General features: G+C 37.5%; 1 protein-coding gene across 5 annotated transcripts in view; it reads right to left on the bottom strand.

Moving 5' to 3' along the window:
• The window catches only part of Gria2 (glutamate ionotropic receptor AMPA type subunit 2), a 114,239-nt gene extending 100,415 nt beyond the window's left edge, over positions 1–13,824 (bottom strand). For 4 of the 5 annotated variants that reach the window (XM_029475050.1, XM_021159172.2, XM_029475049.1 and 1 more), the window contains exons 1-2: positions 13,286–13,823; positions 12,634–12,774 (exon numbers count right to left, since the gene is read on the bottom strand). In XM_029475050.1, coding sequence (XP_029330910.1) covers positions 12,634–12,774; positions 13,286–13,373 — 229 coding nt within the window. In that variant the 5' untranslated portion in view covers positions 13,374–13,823. Of the gene's footprint in view, positions 1–12,633; positions 12,775–13,285 lie in introns of all 5 variants that reach the window. The other variant, XM_021159170.2, reaches the window with a different exon arrangement.
• Positions 13,825–18,037: the final 4,213 nt, after the last annotated feature.

An 18,037-nucleotide genomic window follows, 5' to 3' on the forward strand; every position in this document is an offset into this window, starting at 1 on the left:
TCTCTCTCTCTCTCTCTCTCTCTCTCTCTCTCTCTCTCTCTCTCTCTCTCTCTCTCATTCACAGAGCACAATTTGTACTACCCTTAGGCTCATGTATATAAAGCCAACCATTGGAATGTGTGATCTACCTTAAACTGAATCTCATTTATCTAGAAAACAGGCACAGCTCAGCAGCAATCCTGTTATGTCCAGAACACACTATATCTCCAGATCTCCTCTTCTCTCCCATTTCCTACAAGCCTTGTTATAAATGCCTTTAGAGTCAATTTCAAAACTTCTGTATAGCTTAAATTTTAACTCACCCCAAACAGCAACATATTATTTCAAATAATGGCTTAGTTTCTTTTTATTTTTGTTATACATAAAAGTTACTTTTTTTGAGATAATCATGATGTTTTACACCAAGAATTTTTAGATTGCTGTAAAATCAATGTTTGGATTAAATAATATTTGTTTTAGAACTAAGATTATGATGGTAGGATGTCTGTGTTCCTTAGCTTATTCAGAGCAGTTATTTATATTAACATTTGAAAATATGCTATGCCCCTTACCATTGTAAAACTTATAGCTTGATTATCAATCACTAATCTAAACTAGTTTTAATAAAGAACAAAATTTGTTTATTTGTATTCATTTATTTAAAGACCAACAAACAAGCTTGTCTGCACTAATTCAAAGTGCATTAAAGAGATTTTGGTACACAAAATAACTTGCAAATTATTGCTTCAAACTTGAATCAAAATATTTTTTAAAGATCTGAAATTAGCATTATAGTTATCAACAGTGGAATTTACAATTGGAAAAACTTTTTTTTTGTTGTTTTCAGGAATATGTGCAAAGACGATATTTAAAACAATGACTTTTCACCTCTAAAATCGTTTTTTTTGTTTTCATCACAAGATTGGCAATTAACAGTTTCATTTTAAAATACTTCAATTCACTTCTCTATCCAAGACATAGCATAAGATTTATAAATGAACTACAAACAATAACTATAAAATCTAATATAATAAGATTGTCTAGTTGGTGTAGTAACTTCCTTTGCCATAGACCTCTCGAACCATCAATAATTTCCAGTATATGAACTGTTCTTGTTACTGTCACATTTGACATTACTGCAGGAAGCAGTCTAGAACAGATATCCACAAAATGTTTGAAGAAGATAGACAAATTCTGTGACAGCTTTTTGTGCATACAAGATTGACTTGGCACTCAACAGATCAGTGCTTCTCTTTTTATGCCCTACATTTTGCCCCAACCTTGATTCCAAACTCATGATGTATAGCTTTCCTTATAAATTTATGGATTTGTCTTAAAAGAGTAGGTATGTTTCAACTTCTTGCTACACTACATTAGAGTAATATAGCTGCTGACTGTAACATAAGGTAACATCAAAGTGAGGCAGTGACTAACTTCATAAAGCTTAGATAAGTCTCTAATATTTTCATGCATTACTGTGACTACGTGTCCAGTCAGATGCCTATGTTTCACAAAGCAAGTGGAGTAGTTATTTTAATTATTTTTAAACACTCCACATGTCTTAGCAGATGAGAAACAGGCAAATAAAGCCCATTAATCTACACTGTCAAAAGAATATGACAAAGGATTCCATAGCCATCAACAATCTATAGGTTGCTGATTCCCAAGAGAGCGTAAAATGAAACTGGTTTGTGTCTATTGCCTTTTTCTTAATGGGAACCTAAGACCTTCATTGTTGGTCCTTAAATACATTAATGGTGAAAGGGTAAATAAGTAGTGTAAACCTATGATTTAACTTATGAACAAATTTCAGCTCTTCCTTCTTATCTGTGAAAGGGGCCGTGGGTGAGGGAGATGCCAAAGTTATTCCCGAAAATACATACTCAACACTTTTCTAAAACTGATGAGAAAATATAATCGTTACTTGTGGTATACTGACTCACTTGTTACAAATTCATCTGGACATTCATTTTACCACTCAATACCTCTAATTGTATTATAAGTATGACAAGGAAAGTGAACCCTATCTTACCCAGACTAAATGTCATGTATTGCACCATGAAACTGCTAATTATTTTCAAGCCTATTTCTGCCTGAATTCAAGCCTTTGTCTCTCCAGACTGCCTCTCATTTACACAAATATAATTTAATTAATTAAACAAGAGAAAGATTGGGAATCTATAAAGTGCTTGATTCTGTAAAGTGCTGAGATATCTTAACTTTAGATTAGGAAGGTATACTAAAGTTAGTGGTTTTCAGCATTCTGAAGTGTACTACACAATAAAGGGGATGGATGCACTCCTACTCAATGTCAGGAACTCTAATTTGATGGTCACTCACATTTAATTGTAATCTACACTGTATTTGTAGTAGTTCCTGTGGTTGATTTTGTTAGTCTCTTTGTCAGTAAGTAGCATTTGTTCTGCTCAGGTGTCAAAGATCTATTAAAAGATACTTATAGGGGTTTTTTTTTCCACTTTTTAACATTTTTATTACATAGTTTCCTCAATTACTATCCCAAAAGTCCCCCATACCCTCCCCCCGCACTTCCCTACCCACCCATTCCCATTTTTTTTGGCCCTGGCGTTCCCCTGTACTGGGGCATATAAAGTTTGCGTGTCCAATGGGCCTCTCTTTCCAGTGATGGCCGACTAGGCCATCTTTTGATACATATGCAGCTAGAGTCAAGAGCTCCGGGGTACTGGTCAGTTCATAATGTTGTTCCACCTACAGGGTTGCAGATCCCTTTAGCTCCTTGGGTACTTTCTCTAGCTCCTCCATTGGGAACCCTGTGATCCATCCAATAGCTGACTGTGAGCATCCACTTCTGTGTTTGTTAGGCCCCAGCATAGTCTCACAAGAGACAGCTATATCTGAGTCCTTTCAGCAAAATCTTGCTAGTGTATGCAATGGTGTCAGCGTTTGGAAGCTGATTATGGGATGGATCCCTGGTGTGTCTTAGCATGTCATCATCCAAGATGTCCACTAAGAATAATCAAATTTTGCTATTTTGTACATATGTGTGGCCAAGTTCATCCCTCCAGTTTTTATGACTGTATCTTAACAAAATCCTGTAAAGGATGGTTACTTTCTAAAAAGCTGAAAACTGGGAAACTGGAAAGCAACTTCTCAGTGTCCACACCGAGCCACAGGACTGGAAGGCAGTCCCCAGGCTGCTTCAGGGTTGTGGGTTCCAGGAATTCACGGTGTATGTTTCTTAATGTTCACAGAAGAAAACCTTCACTCTTCACTATAATGCTAACCATTGACTTACTTCTTTCCAAGACAGAAACCTCAAGATTTTATGAACTTTTCCTGCAAAGAGTTAAAAGTATTTACGTTCTTGCTAACGTTTGAATTACGGCCCTTCCCCTTAAAACAGTCTCTCCATAGAAAAATGTCAATGGCCTGTAAATGTACAGATAAAACACTGTAAAAGAATGAGTTAAACTATAAAATTTGGAAGACCTCAGAGGTTATAAAGCAATCTTCACCATCTTCCACATAAATCAAAGCAAACCTGAAATTCAACATTTTACAAATATGAAATACATTTCACAAAAGAAGATAATGACAATCAAAATGTGATAGAACACAAAATGTATTAAGAAAAATTAATAAATCTCTCTGTGTCTGTCTTTATGTCTATCTCTGTGTCTCTGTCTGTCTGTCTGTCTGTCTCTCTCTCTCTCTCCACACACACACACACACACACACACACAATTGCACAAATATATCTCTAAACATATCACTTTCCTTTGCCAGTGTCTCACATACAAATGAAGTGCCATTTTACAAACTATTTCTGTGTTATCTGGATTACTGCAAATGAATAGTTCCATTAAACACATGTAATTCACAACAAATAGCAGACACAAATCTCTTGATAATTATGTCTTCATTGTTTGAAATTAGCACCATGAAAGTCTATTTAAACAGATTGACCAAACTCCCCCCAGAATGCAATCTTATATTTTATAATGAAATTATTTATTGTATTATCCTAAAAACTTTCTTTCAGATAATTCTCTTAAATGTAGCTGTTGTACATGATCTTAACCCTACTATGTGGGAAGCTGAGGCAGAAGATGCCAAGTTTGAGGCCAAGATATTTGAGAATTATAAATAACTAAAAAAATATATTCTCATGAGTTACTAGATTTCAAGTATTAGAAATATCCAAATGAATTTCCATTTAAAATATTTTCATTGTTAAATTTTATAATTACTTAAAATTTAAAACATCTGTTTATTAAGTAGTCAGATTATTGTTAAATGTATATATGTGTGAGTGAAGGTTAAATAAACAGAAATGCCTCATTAGTGTTGACATAGACTGCTCCTTGATCTTTCGAAATAAGCTCCCTGGCATTTATCAAGCAGATGTGGAATGGCTGCACCTGACAACCCCATGGTACCACAGTCTAGCTATTTGTGTCAACTGTTTCCTAAGCTATGATATCTCCCAAGTCATTTCTGTCACTGTTTCATCTTCTATGTTTAAAGGTGGCTTTTTTCTCCCATCCCAGAATGATAAAACACCTCAGTGTTGTGTTTTGAAAAAGGAACATAGACACTGCCTCCTTACCTGATTTCCCTGTACACACAGTAAATCATTTCTATACCACATCAAAATTAATCTTACAGTAAGAATTCAATCAATTGTAAAATTCCTATGAAAGTTCAGATGATTCACTCTGGAAAAGACCCAAGAGAAGCAACCATCAAACCAAAGTAAACGTTGAAGAAGAGAAAGAGGGAGGAAATTCAAGTGTTAATTCTTACAGCTCTGGCTAGTGACAAAGTTCCAGTGCCTGCGATGTGTCCCCTTGCTCTTCATGGTCTATGTTCTTGCACTTTACATATGGTATTTGCAATATACATAAGAGAATATCTTCATTGATATGGAGATTCTTGCTTAAACATGATGACCCTCTCACACATAAGAAATGAAACCTATATAATCCCGTGGTTGACATTCTTGCAGCAGCAACTGGGCTGATGTTAATGGATGCTAAATCAGAAACAAACCTCTGACTGAGGGTTAAAATCAGCCATAAAAGACTAATGGGATAACGCAATCTTTTCTGATGTCAAGTTATGTAACTCAAACTTCAATGTTGGACATGGAAATGAATAATTTAGTCTATATTCTTTTGTGGGTGGAGAATTATACAAGACACACATATATTTTATTAAAGCAATAGACAGTCTTGTGTTATATAAATATATTTGTTCCATGTCTATCAGTAGAATCCAAGTGTTTAGTAAGCTAGATAAAATATGTATGATGCAGGGATATTTTCTGAGGCTTACAGACATTCATCAGAGTAACAGCTTCAAAGGGACACAAAAGAAGAAAATGGCAAACATTTAGAGTTAATTTTACATGCGGAGAAGGGAGTATCATAGCATTAAGGTGCCCTATTCAAATTACTTTAGACGGACAAAAATTTAGGAAAAACGTCAGTCCAACCTACTTTTTTTATCGTATTTTGAACATTGAAATAACTACCAAAAATGGAGAATTCAGCACTAAATAGATTTTACAAAACTAAAATCGTAATTTCTGAAGTCTCAAAATATTAAAATTAATAAAAGCATTATGACTTTTGACATAGAAATGACTTTTTAGGCATAAGATAAAGATAAATCAAAGTAGCATAAGAAATTCTTTACTTAAAAATGTCTTTCTGAAATCGGCCCGTTATTTCACAACTCTCCTGATTCTATTTTGCTGAAGACTGTTATTAAGTTTAACATATTAAATCTTACAACTGTCCCTAGCCTTAATCCATAAGTTAGAAGTAAGCACTTAGACTGTTGATCAAATTAATATGCTAATGTAAAAATGAAATATAATAAGTTAATATACCCAAAAAGTATCAATATAGTGAAAGACAGAGCAAAACTACTAGAGACTAACTTAAAGATAAATTATATGCTCAGAAGAAAAAAAATTCATGTATACAATGTAATCACAATACACACAAACACACACACACTCACACACATGCGCACACATACATGCACACACACACACATATACAAACACTCAATGCAATAGATTTCAAAATGTTCTCTGAAAAATACAAATTTTTAATTCTAGACATTTCAGTTAATTTTTTTCACTAAAAGAATAAACACAAAAAATTATTCTGTATGACGTCTTAGCAGACTAGTACTGGAGAGTTACTAAAAGAGTAGAAGAAAATGAGCATTTTCTTCGAAATTGGTAACTATTGTTTCAAAAATATATAAAATTTCAAATCATGTTATATACATATATATAATTTTAAATCATGATTAGTTCTGAAATATCAACGTTGAGCTCAAAAGTTCATTTTCCAGTTTCATGGAAGGGGAACAACATTATAACAGGTTTGATAATTATTAAACCCACTTGAGATAATCTCAGAAATTTTGACTAAAAATTGCCATTAAGAGAGTTTTATTCTTTCAATAGGATCCATAGAATCTTCAGTAGAATCCAGTATTTTTTTTACAAAGGGGAGGGGAGTGGAATAGTACTCAGAGGCTAATAAAGCCCAGTCAATGTTTGACTCTAACGCAAGATGAAAAGACGAAAAAAAAAATAGTTCCTCATTTCTCTTTAGTTGTTAACCTCTGATAAAATGAGCTCTGTGGTTAACTATGTCTGTTGAATTTTCTTACAGTGTCTGAAACACTGGAATCATTAGCAAGCCGCTGCTTCGTTCTTTACATCTTTCAAGATTACACATAGTTTGGAGATAACTGAAGGGGATTCCCTAGATGTCAAGAGAGCCTGAGAGCTCCTGAGAGCATCCAGTTGTCAGGGTGTCACAGTACAGTAACCTGCCTATGTACACTTGCTGAGAAACAAAATATCCTCCAGACGGAAGTAGCAAGATATCAAATAGCAGTCAAATACATAAGCATGCTATAGTTTCTTGTCATGATTTTTATTTACATACTAAGTTTCAGCCCAAAATACAATTATTTTAACCAATTACAATCTAATTTCTGTTCTGTGCTCTTCAATTTCCTTGAAATTTCTTAAATAAGAACAAAATTTTTGAAGGGCAGTAGTGGTTCACACCTTTAATCCCAGCACTCAGGAGGCAGAGGCAGGTAGATTTCTGACCTCGAGGCCAGCCTGGTCTACAGAGTGAGTTTCAGGACAACCAGAGCTACACAGAAAAACCCTGTCTTGAAAAAACCAAAATAAAATAAAATAAAATAAAATAAAATAATAAAAATAAACAGAAAATTTTCAGTACAGATAATTCAACAATAAATTACCTATTTATTATCTATTTAGATATAAATGAGCTATGTAGTTTCTCTAATGTTTCAGTTGAAAGGGCAATAGTTTCTCTTTCTGGTTTTTGTTTTTTTCCTTCATGTCATGATTTTTTTATAACAGCATCCAAGTTAGTTCTGGTTTTGTTAAACTCTTTATATTATAGTTAGTAATGGTATGTTTCATATATTTCTCAAGGAAAAAGCTATATGTGATGAACTGAGCAATCAATTCTTATGTAATTCTATAATTAAAAATATAGATGCACACATATGCCCCAAACACACAGGATTCCTTCTATGTACAGTGTACTGAAGGCTATTAAGCATTAAATAATTTGATGGACACAGATATACAATCTCAATAATTCAGTACTAAAATCCACTGATAGGAAAGACATCTTAGAACTAATATTTGGTAAAAAATTAAGGCTTAAAATCTGACACATACACACACACACACACACACACACACACACATCCGGGTGTGTGTGTGTGTGTGTGTGTGTGTGTGTAAGAATTATTTTAGAATTCTGTGCCTGTGATCAAGTTTGCAAAAATATGTAGAAATTTATAATTAAAAATAAACTCTTAAACAATCTGTTTCTTATAGTATTTACTGAATGTTATTTCCAAACATGGTATTGTAGTTAATTCTTTCTAAATACATTTAATTGATATTTTTATATGTCTCCAAATAACTTCATTTCATACGTCTTAGAAGGTATTCAATGTGTGCAGCAGTTTGATGGAGCACAATCTTTTCTCCAACATCTCCATCTGCTGGCTCAGAGAAAAATAAAATTTTAATCACTACTTTATGTAATTTTTAAATTATTATAATGTATGTACCATTATAGAATTAAAATATAAAAATGTTAAATTACTATTAGCTAGATAAATGCTCATTTATCATGATAATCAATTAGAATAAATTGAAACAGATGCATATAAGCAGATTTATTTGTTCTTTAATCCCCAAATTGTAGGAGATCGAATACTAATATATATAACCTATTTAAAAAGTTCTATTTAAACGTTTGTCTAATTGGTCCCCATATTCAATTTTACTAAAATCATTTATAGTATACAGTACTTAATATTTTTTTCTAAACACACTTCTTGGTTTTGTTAGCTAACCTCAGAGTGTGTACAGAAACACAAATATCAACTTATTCTTTTCTCAAAAATTGAGATTTTTTTCTTTTACTATGATGACTTACTCATGAAGACCTACTAGAGTTCTTTTCCATATTCACAGTAAACTACTCATACAGGACCTCAGAGGCTTCTCCTCATGAAAAGCATAGCATTTCAAAGTCTCCCAAAACCATTAGAAAGACCACTGAAGTAAATGATCAGAAAGCAATTGTTATTGGGATAATATTCATTTATTCTCTGACAATTGGAAGGTACTAGGGAGATTGTGGTACTGGATGGATGGATGGATGGATTGAATCGGTGGATGGATGAATGGGTGGATGGGTGGATGAGTGGATGGGTGGATAAATGGGTGGATGGGTAAAAGATTGGTTCTGAGGTCCCTCACTGCTTTCAACTCCTGCTAAAACGATAGTCTCAATTTTCTCTCTTCTTTTAGCTTTTAAATTTTTCTCATAATAAAAGCTTATTTAAACATTCATTTGAACAAAATCTAAAAGGAAAAGAAAGGGGGAGCAAGGGATCAGTGGGGAGAGGAGAAGGGCTTGAAAAGAAAAAAAAGGCAGAGGGAAAAAAGAAAAAAACACATTGGAAGTCTGTCTTTGTCTTCTCTGGTATCCATGGAAACAAAAAGGGAACAAACAGGTACTTTCATCATCTGGTTGTGACTGAAAAGGTGTGGGAGCTGAGTGCAGCAGAGCACATTCTAGATCAGAATAAAATGACTTCCTTTCATTTAACTCTTACACCATTCAGTAGACATCCTTAGACATTTCACTCTATGTCAGCCTCAGTGCTCCTGAGTAAGAGCATCCATCTCAGAAACACAGTTAAGTCACTAAGCAGATCCACTCCTCCACAAACCCATAGCCCTTCATTCTAAAGCTTTGCTTTCTTAACAAACAAATCTTAACAAATAACTTTTGTTCTCTGCACTCATTAGGATAAAGAATAATCTTGTTTAGAGGCAGCAATTAGTAATTCATACAATGCAACATTGTCATAACCTCCTTAGGTTTCCAGAGAAAATGGGGGAAAAACATTGTTGATCTTACTTGTCAATGTACTTAATGCTGCTGTATCTTTTCTATGAAAGATGACTAAATAGAGTAAGGAAACAAATTATCTATTTGCATTGGGGTAAAACCCAGAGCAGCCTCTAAGTGGTCATGTTTACCTTGATACATGGGGCAAGCAGACTTTTATTTATTTAACCTGGAAGTTGTGGCTATTTGGTTGTGCACACATATGCCTCCTCTGCTCTCATCTCCTTTCTTCCCTTTAAAGAGTTAAATTAATTGTATCATTTCTACTGTTCTTAGCCCCCTGCCTCCAAGGCAAATATTTGTCTTTGCAAGTTTTGGAAAATTGAAAGGGACAAAATAAATTAATAAATTATATAAATTGACTTTTTACCACTTGCCAATGTGCACTCTAGAAAATTCTGTTTGCAGAGCCTCATTTCTATTACTGTGCCATATCAGTTATCTGTAGTAGTCAGTAAGCTTACAGCATTGGAGTTGCAAAGTCAAGGTCCTGGGTTCTCCTGAGGCATTGTTTCTCTTTTTCTTCCTGTTATTTTAGTGCCTGGTATACTGCTCTGTGGGTGGGGTAGTCTTATGATCTGGGAATGTATAAGAATGTTTGCTTCAGTGACTTTTAAAGGAAAAAATCTATTTAAAAAATGAAGGCTTGAATATACTTCATTTTAGAACTATGGTCAGATATATAAAATTCAGTATGTAAAAGAAAACAATGTATTTGTTCCATGTGTGTGTACTCTTGCCACATATCTCATTTCAGTACAATTCATACTAGAAATAAACCCAGTCAACGATATTGGCCTGAGGATACATGCCACACAAAGTACAACCTCTGAGCCTTAAAGAGCCCCAATACAGTGGCTCAGCACCTGTTGGAACAGAGAAACAACGTTTAGTTTCGTGGGTGTATTTGTTATTTTCCCAGTTAGCTCATCTCTTTATTTGTTACCAACGATCAACTTCTTGATTATTAAATATTTTCAAAATGTTTTAATATTTCAGAATCTTTGTGTAATCCCACTCGGCAGCGCACTGTGCATACAAATTTGTGCATACAAATGCAGCTGGGTAAAATTCAACTCAAGTTGCATGCCAAACTGTAACTCACAAGAAACGGAAACTTCTTTGGTAGCGCAGGAATGACCTAATTCAGTAGGTAAATAGGACAATTAAAGACGCCTTTCACATTTATTTAAAACATTTTCTTTGTGTCTATTATGTAATAAAATTTATTGCATTGGGATACTTTTCTGTAATATTCTATTACATTTTAAATTTTTATTCATTTATTTATTTGGAGGGGGCATGTGGAGGTCAGAGGACAATCAATATCCAAGCTTCATTTCTTTCCTTTTCCTCTCAGAGACCCGGGGAGTAATCTCAGGTCCGTCAGGTTTGAAGGAAATGTTTTTACCCACTGAGCCATCTAGTGTCTCTTCTATGAGGAAGTTCTCTCTCTCTCTCTCTCTCTCTCTCTCTCTCTCTCTCTCTCTCTCTCTCTCTCTCTCTCTCTCTCTCTCTTTCTATCTCTGACTCTATTTTCACCAACATCTCTCTCTTTCTCTCTGCCTCTTTCCTCAACATTAGCATATTAAGAGAACTATCCTTAAAAGGCTCCTTCAGAAAAACTAGAATTCTGGTCTTGTAAATGACCAGAACCACATTATCACCCTATGCATTTCTTCACCTATTTGTTTGCGGACAGGGTTTGCAAACTGGCCTGCTGATGTCCCTGGTGTTACAGAACTAAAGCACAGAATACATGACAGACTTTGGGGGGCGGGGGTGGGGTGGGGCGTGGGTGGGATGGCAACCGGTTGTGGGAACACTGCCTTGGGCATTTCCTCTGGTGATTTTCCGCTCTGTTACAGGGGAACCAAAGTGGGAGGTGAACCACCTGCAAATCATCCCCCAAATTGTTATCTATGGAATGGAAGCTAAGAACACCAAGGCAGGAAACATCTGCCAGCCTGGAGGCCGGAAATGGTAGCAGCTGGGAGCGCGCAGGATGCTGCCTCAGCGCGGGGACCTAGTCCTCGGCCTCGGGCGACCTCGCACTTGCCCAGCAAGTGGACACCAGTCATTCTGCCTAAAGCCTTGCCAGAGCGTCCTCATGAGTTCCAGATCCCTACGCAGAGGCCAGGGGATGATACTGAAAACTGCAAAAGCTAAAATGGCTGGTCTGCGACTTCTTCAGATTTTAAAACTCAGCCGGATGCAATCGCTTCCGAGTCATCCTCAGTCTCCAGTCGCCTTTGCCTGAGCCTGCGACCCTGGAACAAAGCACGCGCGGCTGGTGAGCACTCAGGCCACCCTCGCCTCTACTTGGGCGTAGCTTCAGGGAACTGAGAATGCACCTAGCTTCTGTTCCTCGCCTTCCTCATCCCTGTTCTGCCGGCGATCAGGTTGAGGTTTGTATCTGGTAGGCATCCCCATCAACAGCCTCATCCCCCGCTGCCCGCATCCTCAGCCCTTCGGGGTCTCCATTCTCTTAGCATCCCTTCCATGCCCGCTCACACAAGCCAGTCAGGGCCTGCGTCAGTCTCGTGCCCGCGCCCCTCGGGTGGGCATTATGTAACAGCCCCGGGCCCAACTCCTCAACCATTGCAATAACTTGTCCCGTGCAATAGGAAGACGTGGGGCTTGCGGGGACTGTAGGTCGAAGCTGCCCTGCCAGGCTACCGGACTAAGGCATGAGATCTATCCAACAGTCCCACAGCGCGCCCTGGGGAACAGCGTGTTCTCTTTTGGTAGAGTGCCAATAGGCGCGCAAGAGGGAGGGGGTTGGGAGATCCTCTTTAGAGGCGCCAGAATCAAGCAAAAACCCCCTGAATTTGAAAGAACAGTCCAAGTCCAACCCCTACCCCAGATTCTAGGGTGCACATACTGCGCATACTGTTCAGTGCCTTTTGTCCCCACTTCACTGCCCACTGGTCAGTGGGGGTCCCAAAGATTACAGCCACCTTCTCGCTGTACCTTCACACGCACGCGCGTGTTCAATCACTCCCACCCACACATGACAAGCCAGCAACACACACACACACACACACACACACACACACACACACACACACACAGAGGCACACCATCCTTCACTGGCACTCACAGGCTTGCTTTCCCTGTGTCCCTGTGCAGCACTGGAAAGATATGAATATTCATTACTTACAAGCATTGGTGACTGCGAAACTGTTGGCTACCTCCAAATTGTCGATATGGGGTGTCAGTCTGAACTCCGAAGTGGAAAACTGAACCATCCCTACCCGAAATGCACTGTATTCTTGATCAGCGCCCCTTGGAAATAGCCCCCCTGCAAAAAGAAACAGCAAGCAAGAGAACGATGTCAGAGCCCTGGAGAGATAAGAGTGGGATGCTAGCACCCAACAGCCCCAGAGTCTCTTATTCACACTACCCGCTATAATAAACGTAATCAGTGAGTTGGGCAGCAAGGATCCAAAAGGTGCCCAACGGATCTAAGGCAAGGGGGAGAGTCTAAAGACGAAAAAGATTCTCCCTTTTAATCTTAAGCTTTGCGATCATTCCCCTGAAAATCTGAGCACACTAGGAGATGCCTTCAAGGCAGAAGTAACGCAGTCCCTGGTCAGAAATGAACAGATCCTTTCCCCTCTATTGTGTTAAAAGGCATAGTCATTTCTTTTTGCTTCAGCCTAAGAAAATCATGTATATTCTAGGTAGTTTCAATCTGGAATGCAGTCAAGGTATGACATAAGTCTACATGACATGAATTAATTTGCACACTGTGAACAAAGATTACCACCAAATTATGCACAATTCAAAGGCATAACACAAAAGGTACCTACCTATCTGTATGCTGTTAGAAGAGACACCAAAAATCATTCCCCATAAAACAGGAGAAAGGAGGACAGAAATATGCATAATCTTTTGCATTTCCAAGAAAAGTAGAGCATCCACAAAATATCCCCTCGTTTTCCTTTCCTCCTTTTCCTCCTTTGACCGTTTTCCTCAGCAAATTAGATCCTCTGCATTTTGAGGTCGAAATTTAGCAAGGAGCTGCTAAAAACACGAAGTGAAGGCAGAAGAACCCTTATTTCCCAGGTTTAGCCGGTGGCTGTTGATGCCTGCGTCCTGTCCCTGCTCCTGAAGTCCCGAGGACTGGCTGAATGCAGTTTTTAGCTGAGCTGCCGCTGTGGTCCCGGTGTCTGGGAATATCAGCACCCTCCCATGCACTCACACAATCACCCTCTCTCGAGCTCTCTTCTCCCTCTCTCCTCTCTCACACGCGCGCGCACACACATACACACACATACACACACACACGCACACACACAGGAAAGTCACAGAGAGGGGCAGGCAGTCCCGGACGCGCGTGCGCGACTCGAGGCAGGCGGCGAGCTCGCGCACCCACCCCTCCCCCGCACAGCGCCCCGCACCCCGCACAGCCCTGGCAGCTTCTGCGTGGTGCCGAGAAAGCGCGGTTCAGAGTCGGGCAGCCTGGTGCCTCTTAGAGACCTCCAGTCTTGCGCATTCGATTTTAGCACCGCGGACAGCGCTTTGGTCCCTGCTATGGGCTGAGGTTGCAGGGTTTACTGTAGCTGCAGAGATGTTCCAGCCAGATCCAAATGCTGCAAAACTGATTTCCGGTTGCTATGCCTAGGAAGCCGAACTGCTAATTGCTGTTGGCGGCGAAGCTTTCTTCCGTAGGGCCCTGTTTTACATTAAGCACAAAGAATATGATTTGATTGTCTCAAAATCCACTTAGCAGTATCCACACACTGTCTTCTGCCTCACCTGACCCAGATAAAAAGCAAACAAAATACTCCCTGAAGGGACAACTCCAAAAATTGTGAACTTTAGCTTCCTATAATGCAAGCATAATCTCAGGGAAACCCAAAATTCTATCCTTAACTATAAAAGATGCCAAGACCGGGGTAACTCGATCGAACCTTTGAAGGACTTTGTGTAGGAATCCATCTTTAGAGTATGCCCCTTTGGGTTGTGGTTCGATTGTTCAAGCCACATTGCCTGTGGATTGCTCTTGTACTACAGTGCAGACTCCCTCCTGCTGTAAAGCCATGTAGACTTGGCTCTTAGATGTCCGTTTTGTATAGGGATTGAAAGAACCGTAGGTTTCTGGGAAAAAAAAAAAAAAAAACAAAACAAAACACCAAAGGTAGTCTAGAATGGATGTATCACTTCGTAATCTTTCCAGACTCTTAGTTACAAACTAGATACCCCATTACATTATGGCCGTAAGTTTCAAAAATAATCACTGCCTCAAGGAAGTAGGTTACCTCATTACATCGAGCCTGCTTGGGTGTCTGGACTGTAACCAATACATTAAAAATTAAAGTCTGGGAGAAGGGGCTTGGTAAAGCATAGCGATGATTGTATATGCCTGTGAAATCCATGTTCAAAACTCCACTTCATGCCAAGCCATCTCTATATACTTGCGTGACAAGTCTCTCTGAAGCCTCAGAAATTCTTTACCAAATTGTATGTGTTTTGTTTTAAACAGAGAAATGAAAGAGGTCTTATTTCAGAGATCTGTTGCCAGGAGCCAGGAGATTCAAACTGACAGCATCAAAGGGAAAATTGGCTGATGGCCCAAAGTGCATGAGAGCACACCATAGTTAAACCTTATGGAGAAAATGTGACTTTAATATCACACATGGTTTTTAACCACCTTAAATCATACTCTGCCTTAGTCACTGGGTCTAAAAGTCCCCATTTATTAAAACAAATTTTAAAATACATGTTTTTCATAAAAATGAGAAGGAATGAAGAAAACCAAAAAAACAAAGTAATACCTGTGGCTTCCAAATATTGTAAGCTTGTGATTTTATGTCATTCTCTCTCTCTCTCTCTCTCTCTCTCTCTCTCTCTCTCTCTCTCTCTCTCTCTCTGTTTGTCTCTCCTCTTTGTCCTCCCCTGTTGCCCCCTCTGTCTGTGTGTGTGTGTGGGGGGGTGTTTGTTCCTAAGGCAGGAATGCATAACATATGTATAATGTACTAAGCTTACATATTCTGGGTGAAAATACCTTCTTTTTATAACCAATAATTCATCTCACCTGGGAATCAAAAATTCCACATTCATTTAAGCCGGTCCTCTAAATAGGAACATACAAAGCCTTGTAGAAAATCAATAAGAATAAAATTATAGGCAAAACAAGAATTATAAATACCCCAACTTGTTACATAAAGAATAATCAAACAAATTACATACATTTTCATCTCTACTTCTGACACCCAGCACAAGAGTGGTTTGAAGTTTATGAACTTCTACATCTAAAAGAACCAGATCAACAGACACAGCAAGTAAATTTCTCCTCAGTAACATTCTTCTTATACTTGCTATTTAATGTTTGCCACCAGAGCATCTTCAGGCTCATCCAAAGTGCTTTGAAATGATAGTTGATGATAAAGGGACAGGAGCTTGATTATGGAAAAAATGTGTGATACTTAATGTGTCCAGCAAGCAAATTAAAATTTAAAATAAAGGGACTCTTCGAAAGCAGCTTTCATTTTAACCTATTTGAAATTCAAGGGCAGTCATGAACTCAAAATTGACTGGATTTCATCCTTAAAGAACATGAATTTGCTGAATCATAGTGCTTTATCCCCAGGGAATATAAACAACCTTATCAAATATTACATTCTGCTGGTAAATTGTAATTGTACATAGTCTATAACATTTTATCAGACATTTTTGAAATGTGATTGCTACTCTAGTAGCAAATCTATGTTCAAAACTTAGGTAAACATCTGACATTCACACAGCTGGAAACATTTCCTACTAAAACTAACATAATTACATTAATATGATCTTCCATGAAGCTTTTCAATGCACTACATTAAGTAGTAGATATTCTTTTCACCACAGAATGCTGTCTAAGTATAATGACTTTAAACTGAATGGTGTAAATGGTTATACAGTAAATAGAAAAATACTGATGTTTGGTTTTTATATGCATAAAGATCACCCATTAAAGCCACAAAGCTTCGTGTTTCTTGAATACTTAAGTTTATCAATAACAAAATCAATTTTGAATATTACAAAGAAATTGAATAGAACAATAGGTTCTAAGGGCCTAGTTGCTGTTTTCTGCCCTCTGCTGTTCACTCGTGGAAACTGTAGCCCTTGAGCAACCTTTCAGATACAAGAAAATTCACAAAAAGTAAAAAATCAATATTAGCTTTCTCATTGATTGTTTCAGTGGTTGGTTGCTGCTGTTGTTTTTATTGAAATATATTTATATTGAAATATAATTTGTAGGATGATAACAGTTATATATTTTCTCATTCTTAGTCCACCTTTATTTCAATTATAATTTCTTTTAATTTTTAAAGTAAACTTTCACAAACTAACAAATTTAAGTGTTTGTCAAATCTTCAATTATTTTATATTCATATTCTATGATTAAAATAATTTTCATAAAGATATTTTGTCATGCATGGTGAATGGTGTGGAGGTAATTTTGAACAGACTTGAAACAAACTTCTAGAAGCATATCTAGTCAAAACTGTACTATTAACTCAGTTGTTACAGTTCATACTGATAAAGTCTGACAAAGCAGAAGCCATCATGACCCCGACAGGCCTGATTGAAACCTAGCAAAAGATGGGAGGTGGCCAAGGAAACAGTCCCTGTAGACAGAACAAAGTTCCAGTGTTCTAATCGTGAGACCCTATTTTTTAAGATACCAGAAAAAAATGAAGAAGAGTTGTAAAGATCTAAATATATAAAGAGAAATAGATTTTTGAGATTCTCAATTAAGAAAAAAATAGCTAAACATTAAGATTGAGATGATATTGTTCATACTGTTGTTTTGTCAGAATTTTAAATTATTGACTCTCAGCATGTCAAATTCAAAGCCCAAGGACACATATCTAAAACTAGTATTCATAAGCATTATAAATGTGTACGTACAAATATATGTAGGTATATGTCTGTATATACATATGATATCTAAAGTATAGAGTCCTAAAATAGAAAAAGACAGTATTCACTTTATGTTTGAAGGATTTGATAACATCAATTTCAATGATAGCATCTATAGATAGCAAGTGACTACAGTATTTATCTATTATTCTTGGTGCTATAAATTACGAGATTAAGATGATGTGACGAAGCCGGCCAGTGGTGGCACACGCCTTTATCCCAGCACTTGGGAGGCAGAGGTAGGCAGATTTCTGAGTTCGAGGCCAGCCTGCTCTCCAGAGTGAGTTCCAGGACAGCCAGAGCTATACAGAGAAACCCTGTCTTGAAAAACAAAACAAAACAAAAAACCAAACCAAACCAAAGCAACAACAACAACAAAAATGTGATGAGAAAATGACAAATTCGGATTTTGTGCAAAGTGAAAGATAAGGATGGTCATTGTGATGGATTATCTTGGGTTTGAACGTAACACACACAGGAAGAAGGAACTTCAATCAAGCTATTACATTCATTAGACTAATCTCTGGGTACATATATGGGGGCATTTCCTTAATTGTTGATTGATAGAGGAGGCATAAGGACACTGTGAGCACTCAGTATCTGGGCAGGTGGGCTCAGAAAGGTTGCTGAGAAGCCAGCAAACAAACCCAGTG

Source organism: Mus caroli, chromosome 3 (assembly GCF_900094665.2).
Source record: "Mus caroli chromosome 3, CAROLI_EIJ_v1.1, whole genome shotgun sequence".
Classification (NCBI taxonomy): Eukaryota; Metazoa; Chordata; class Mammalia; order Rodentia; family Muridae; genus Mus; species Mus caroli.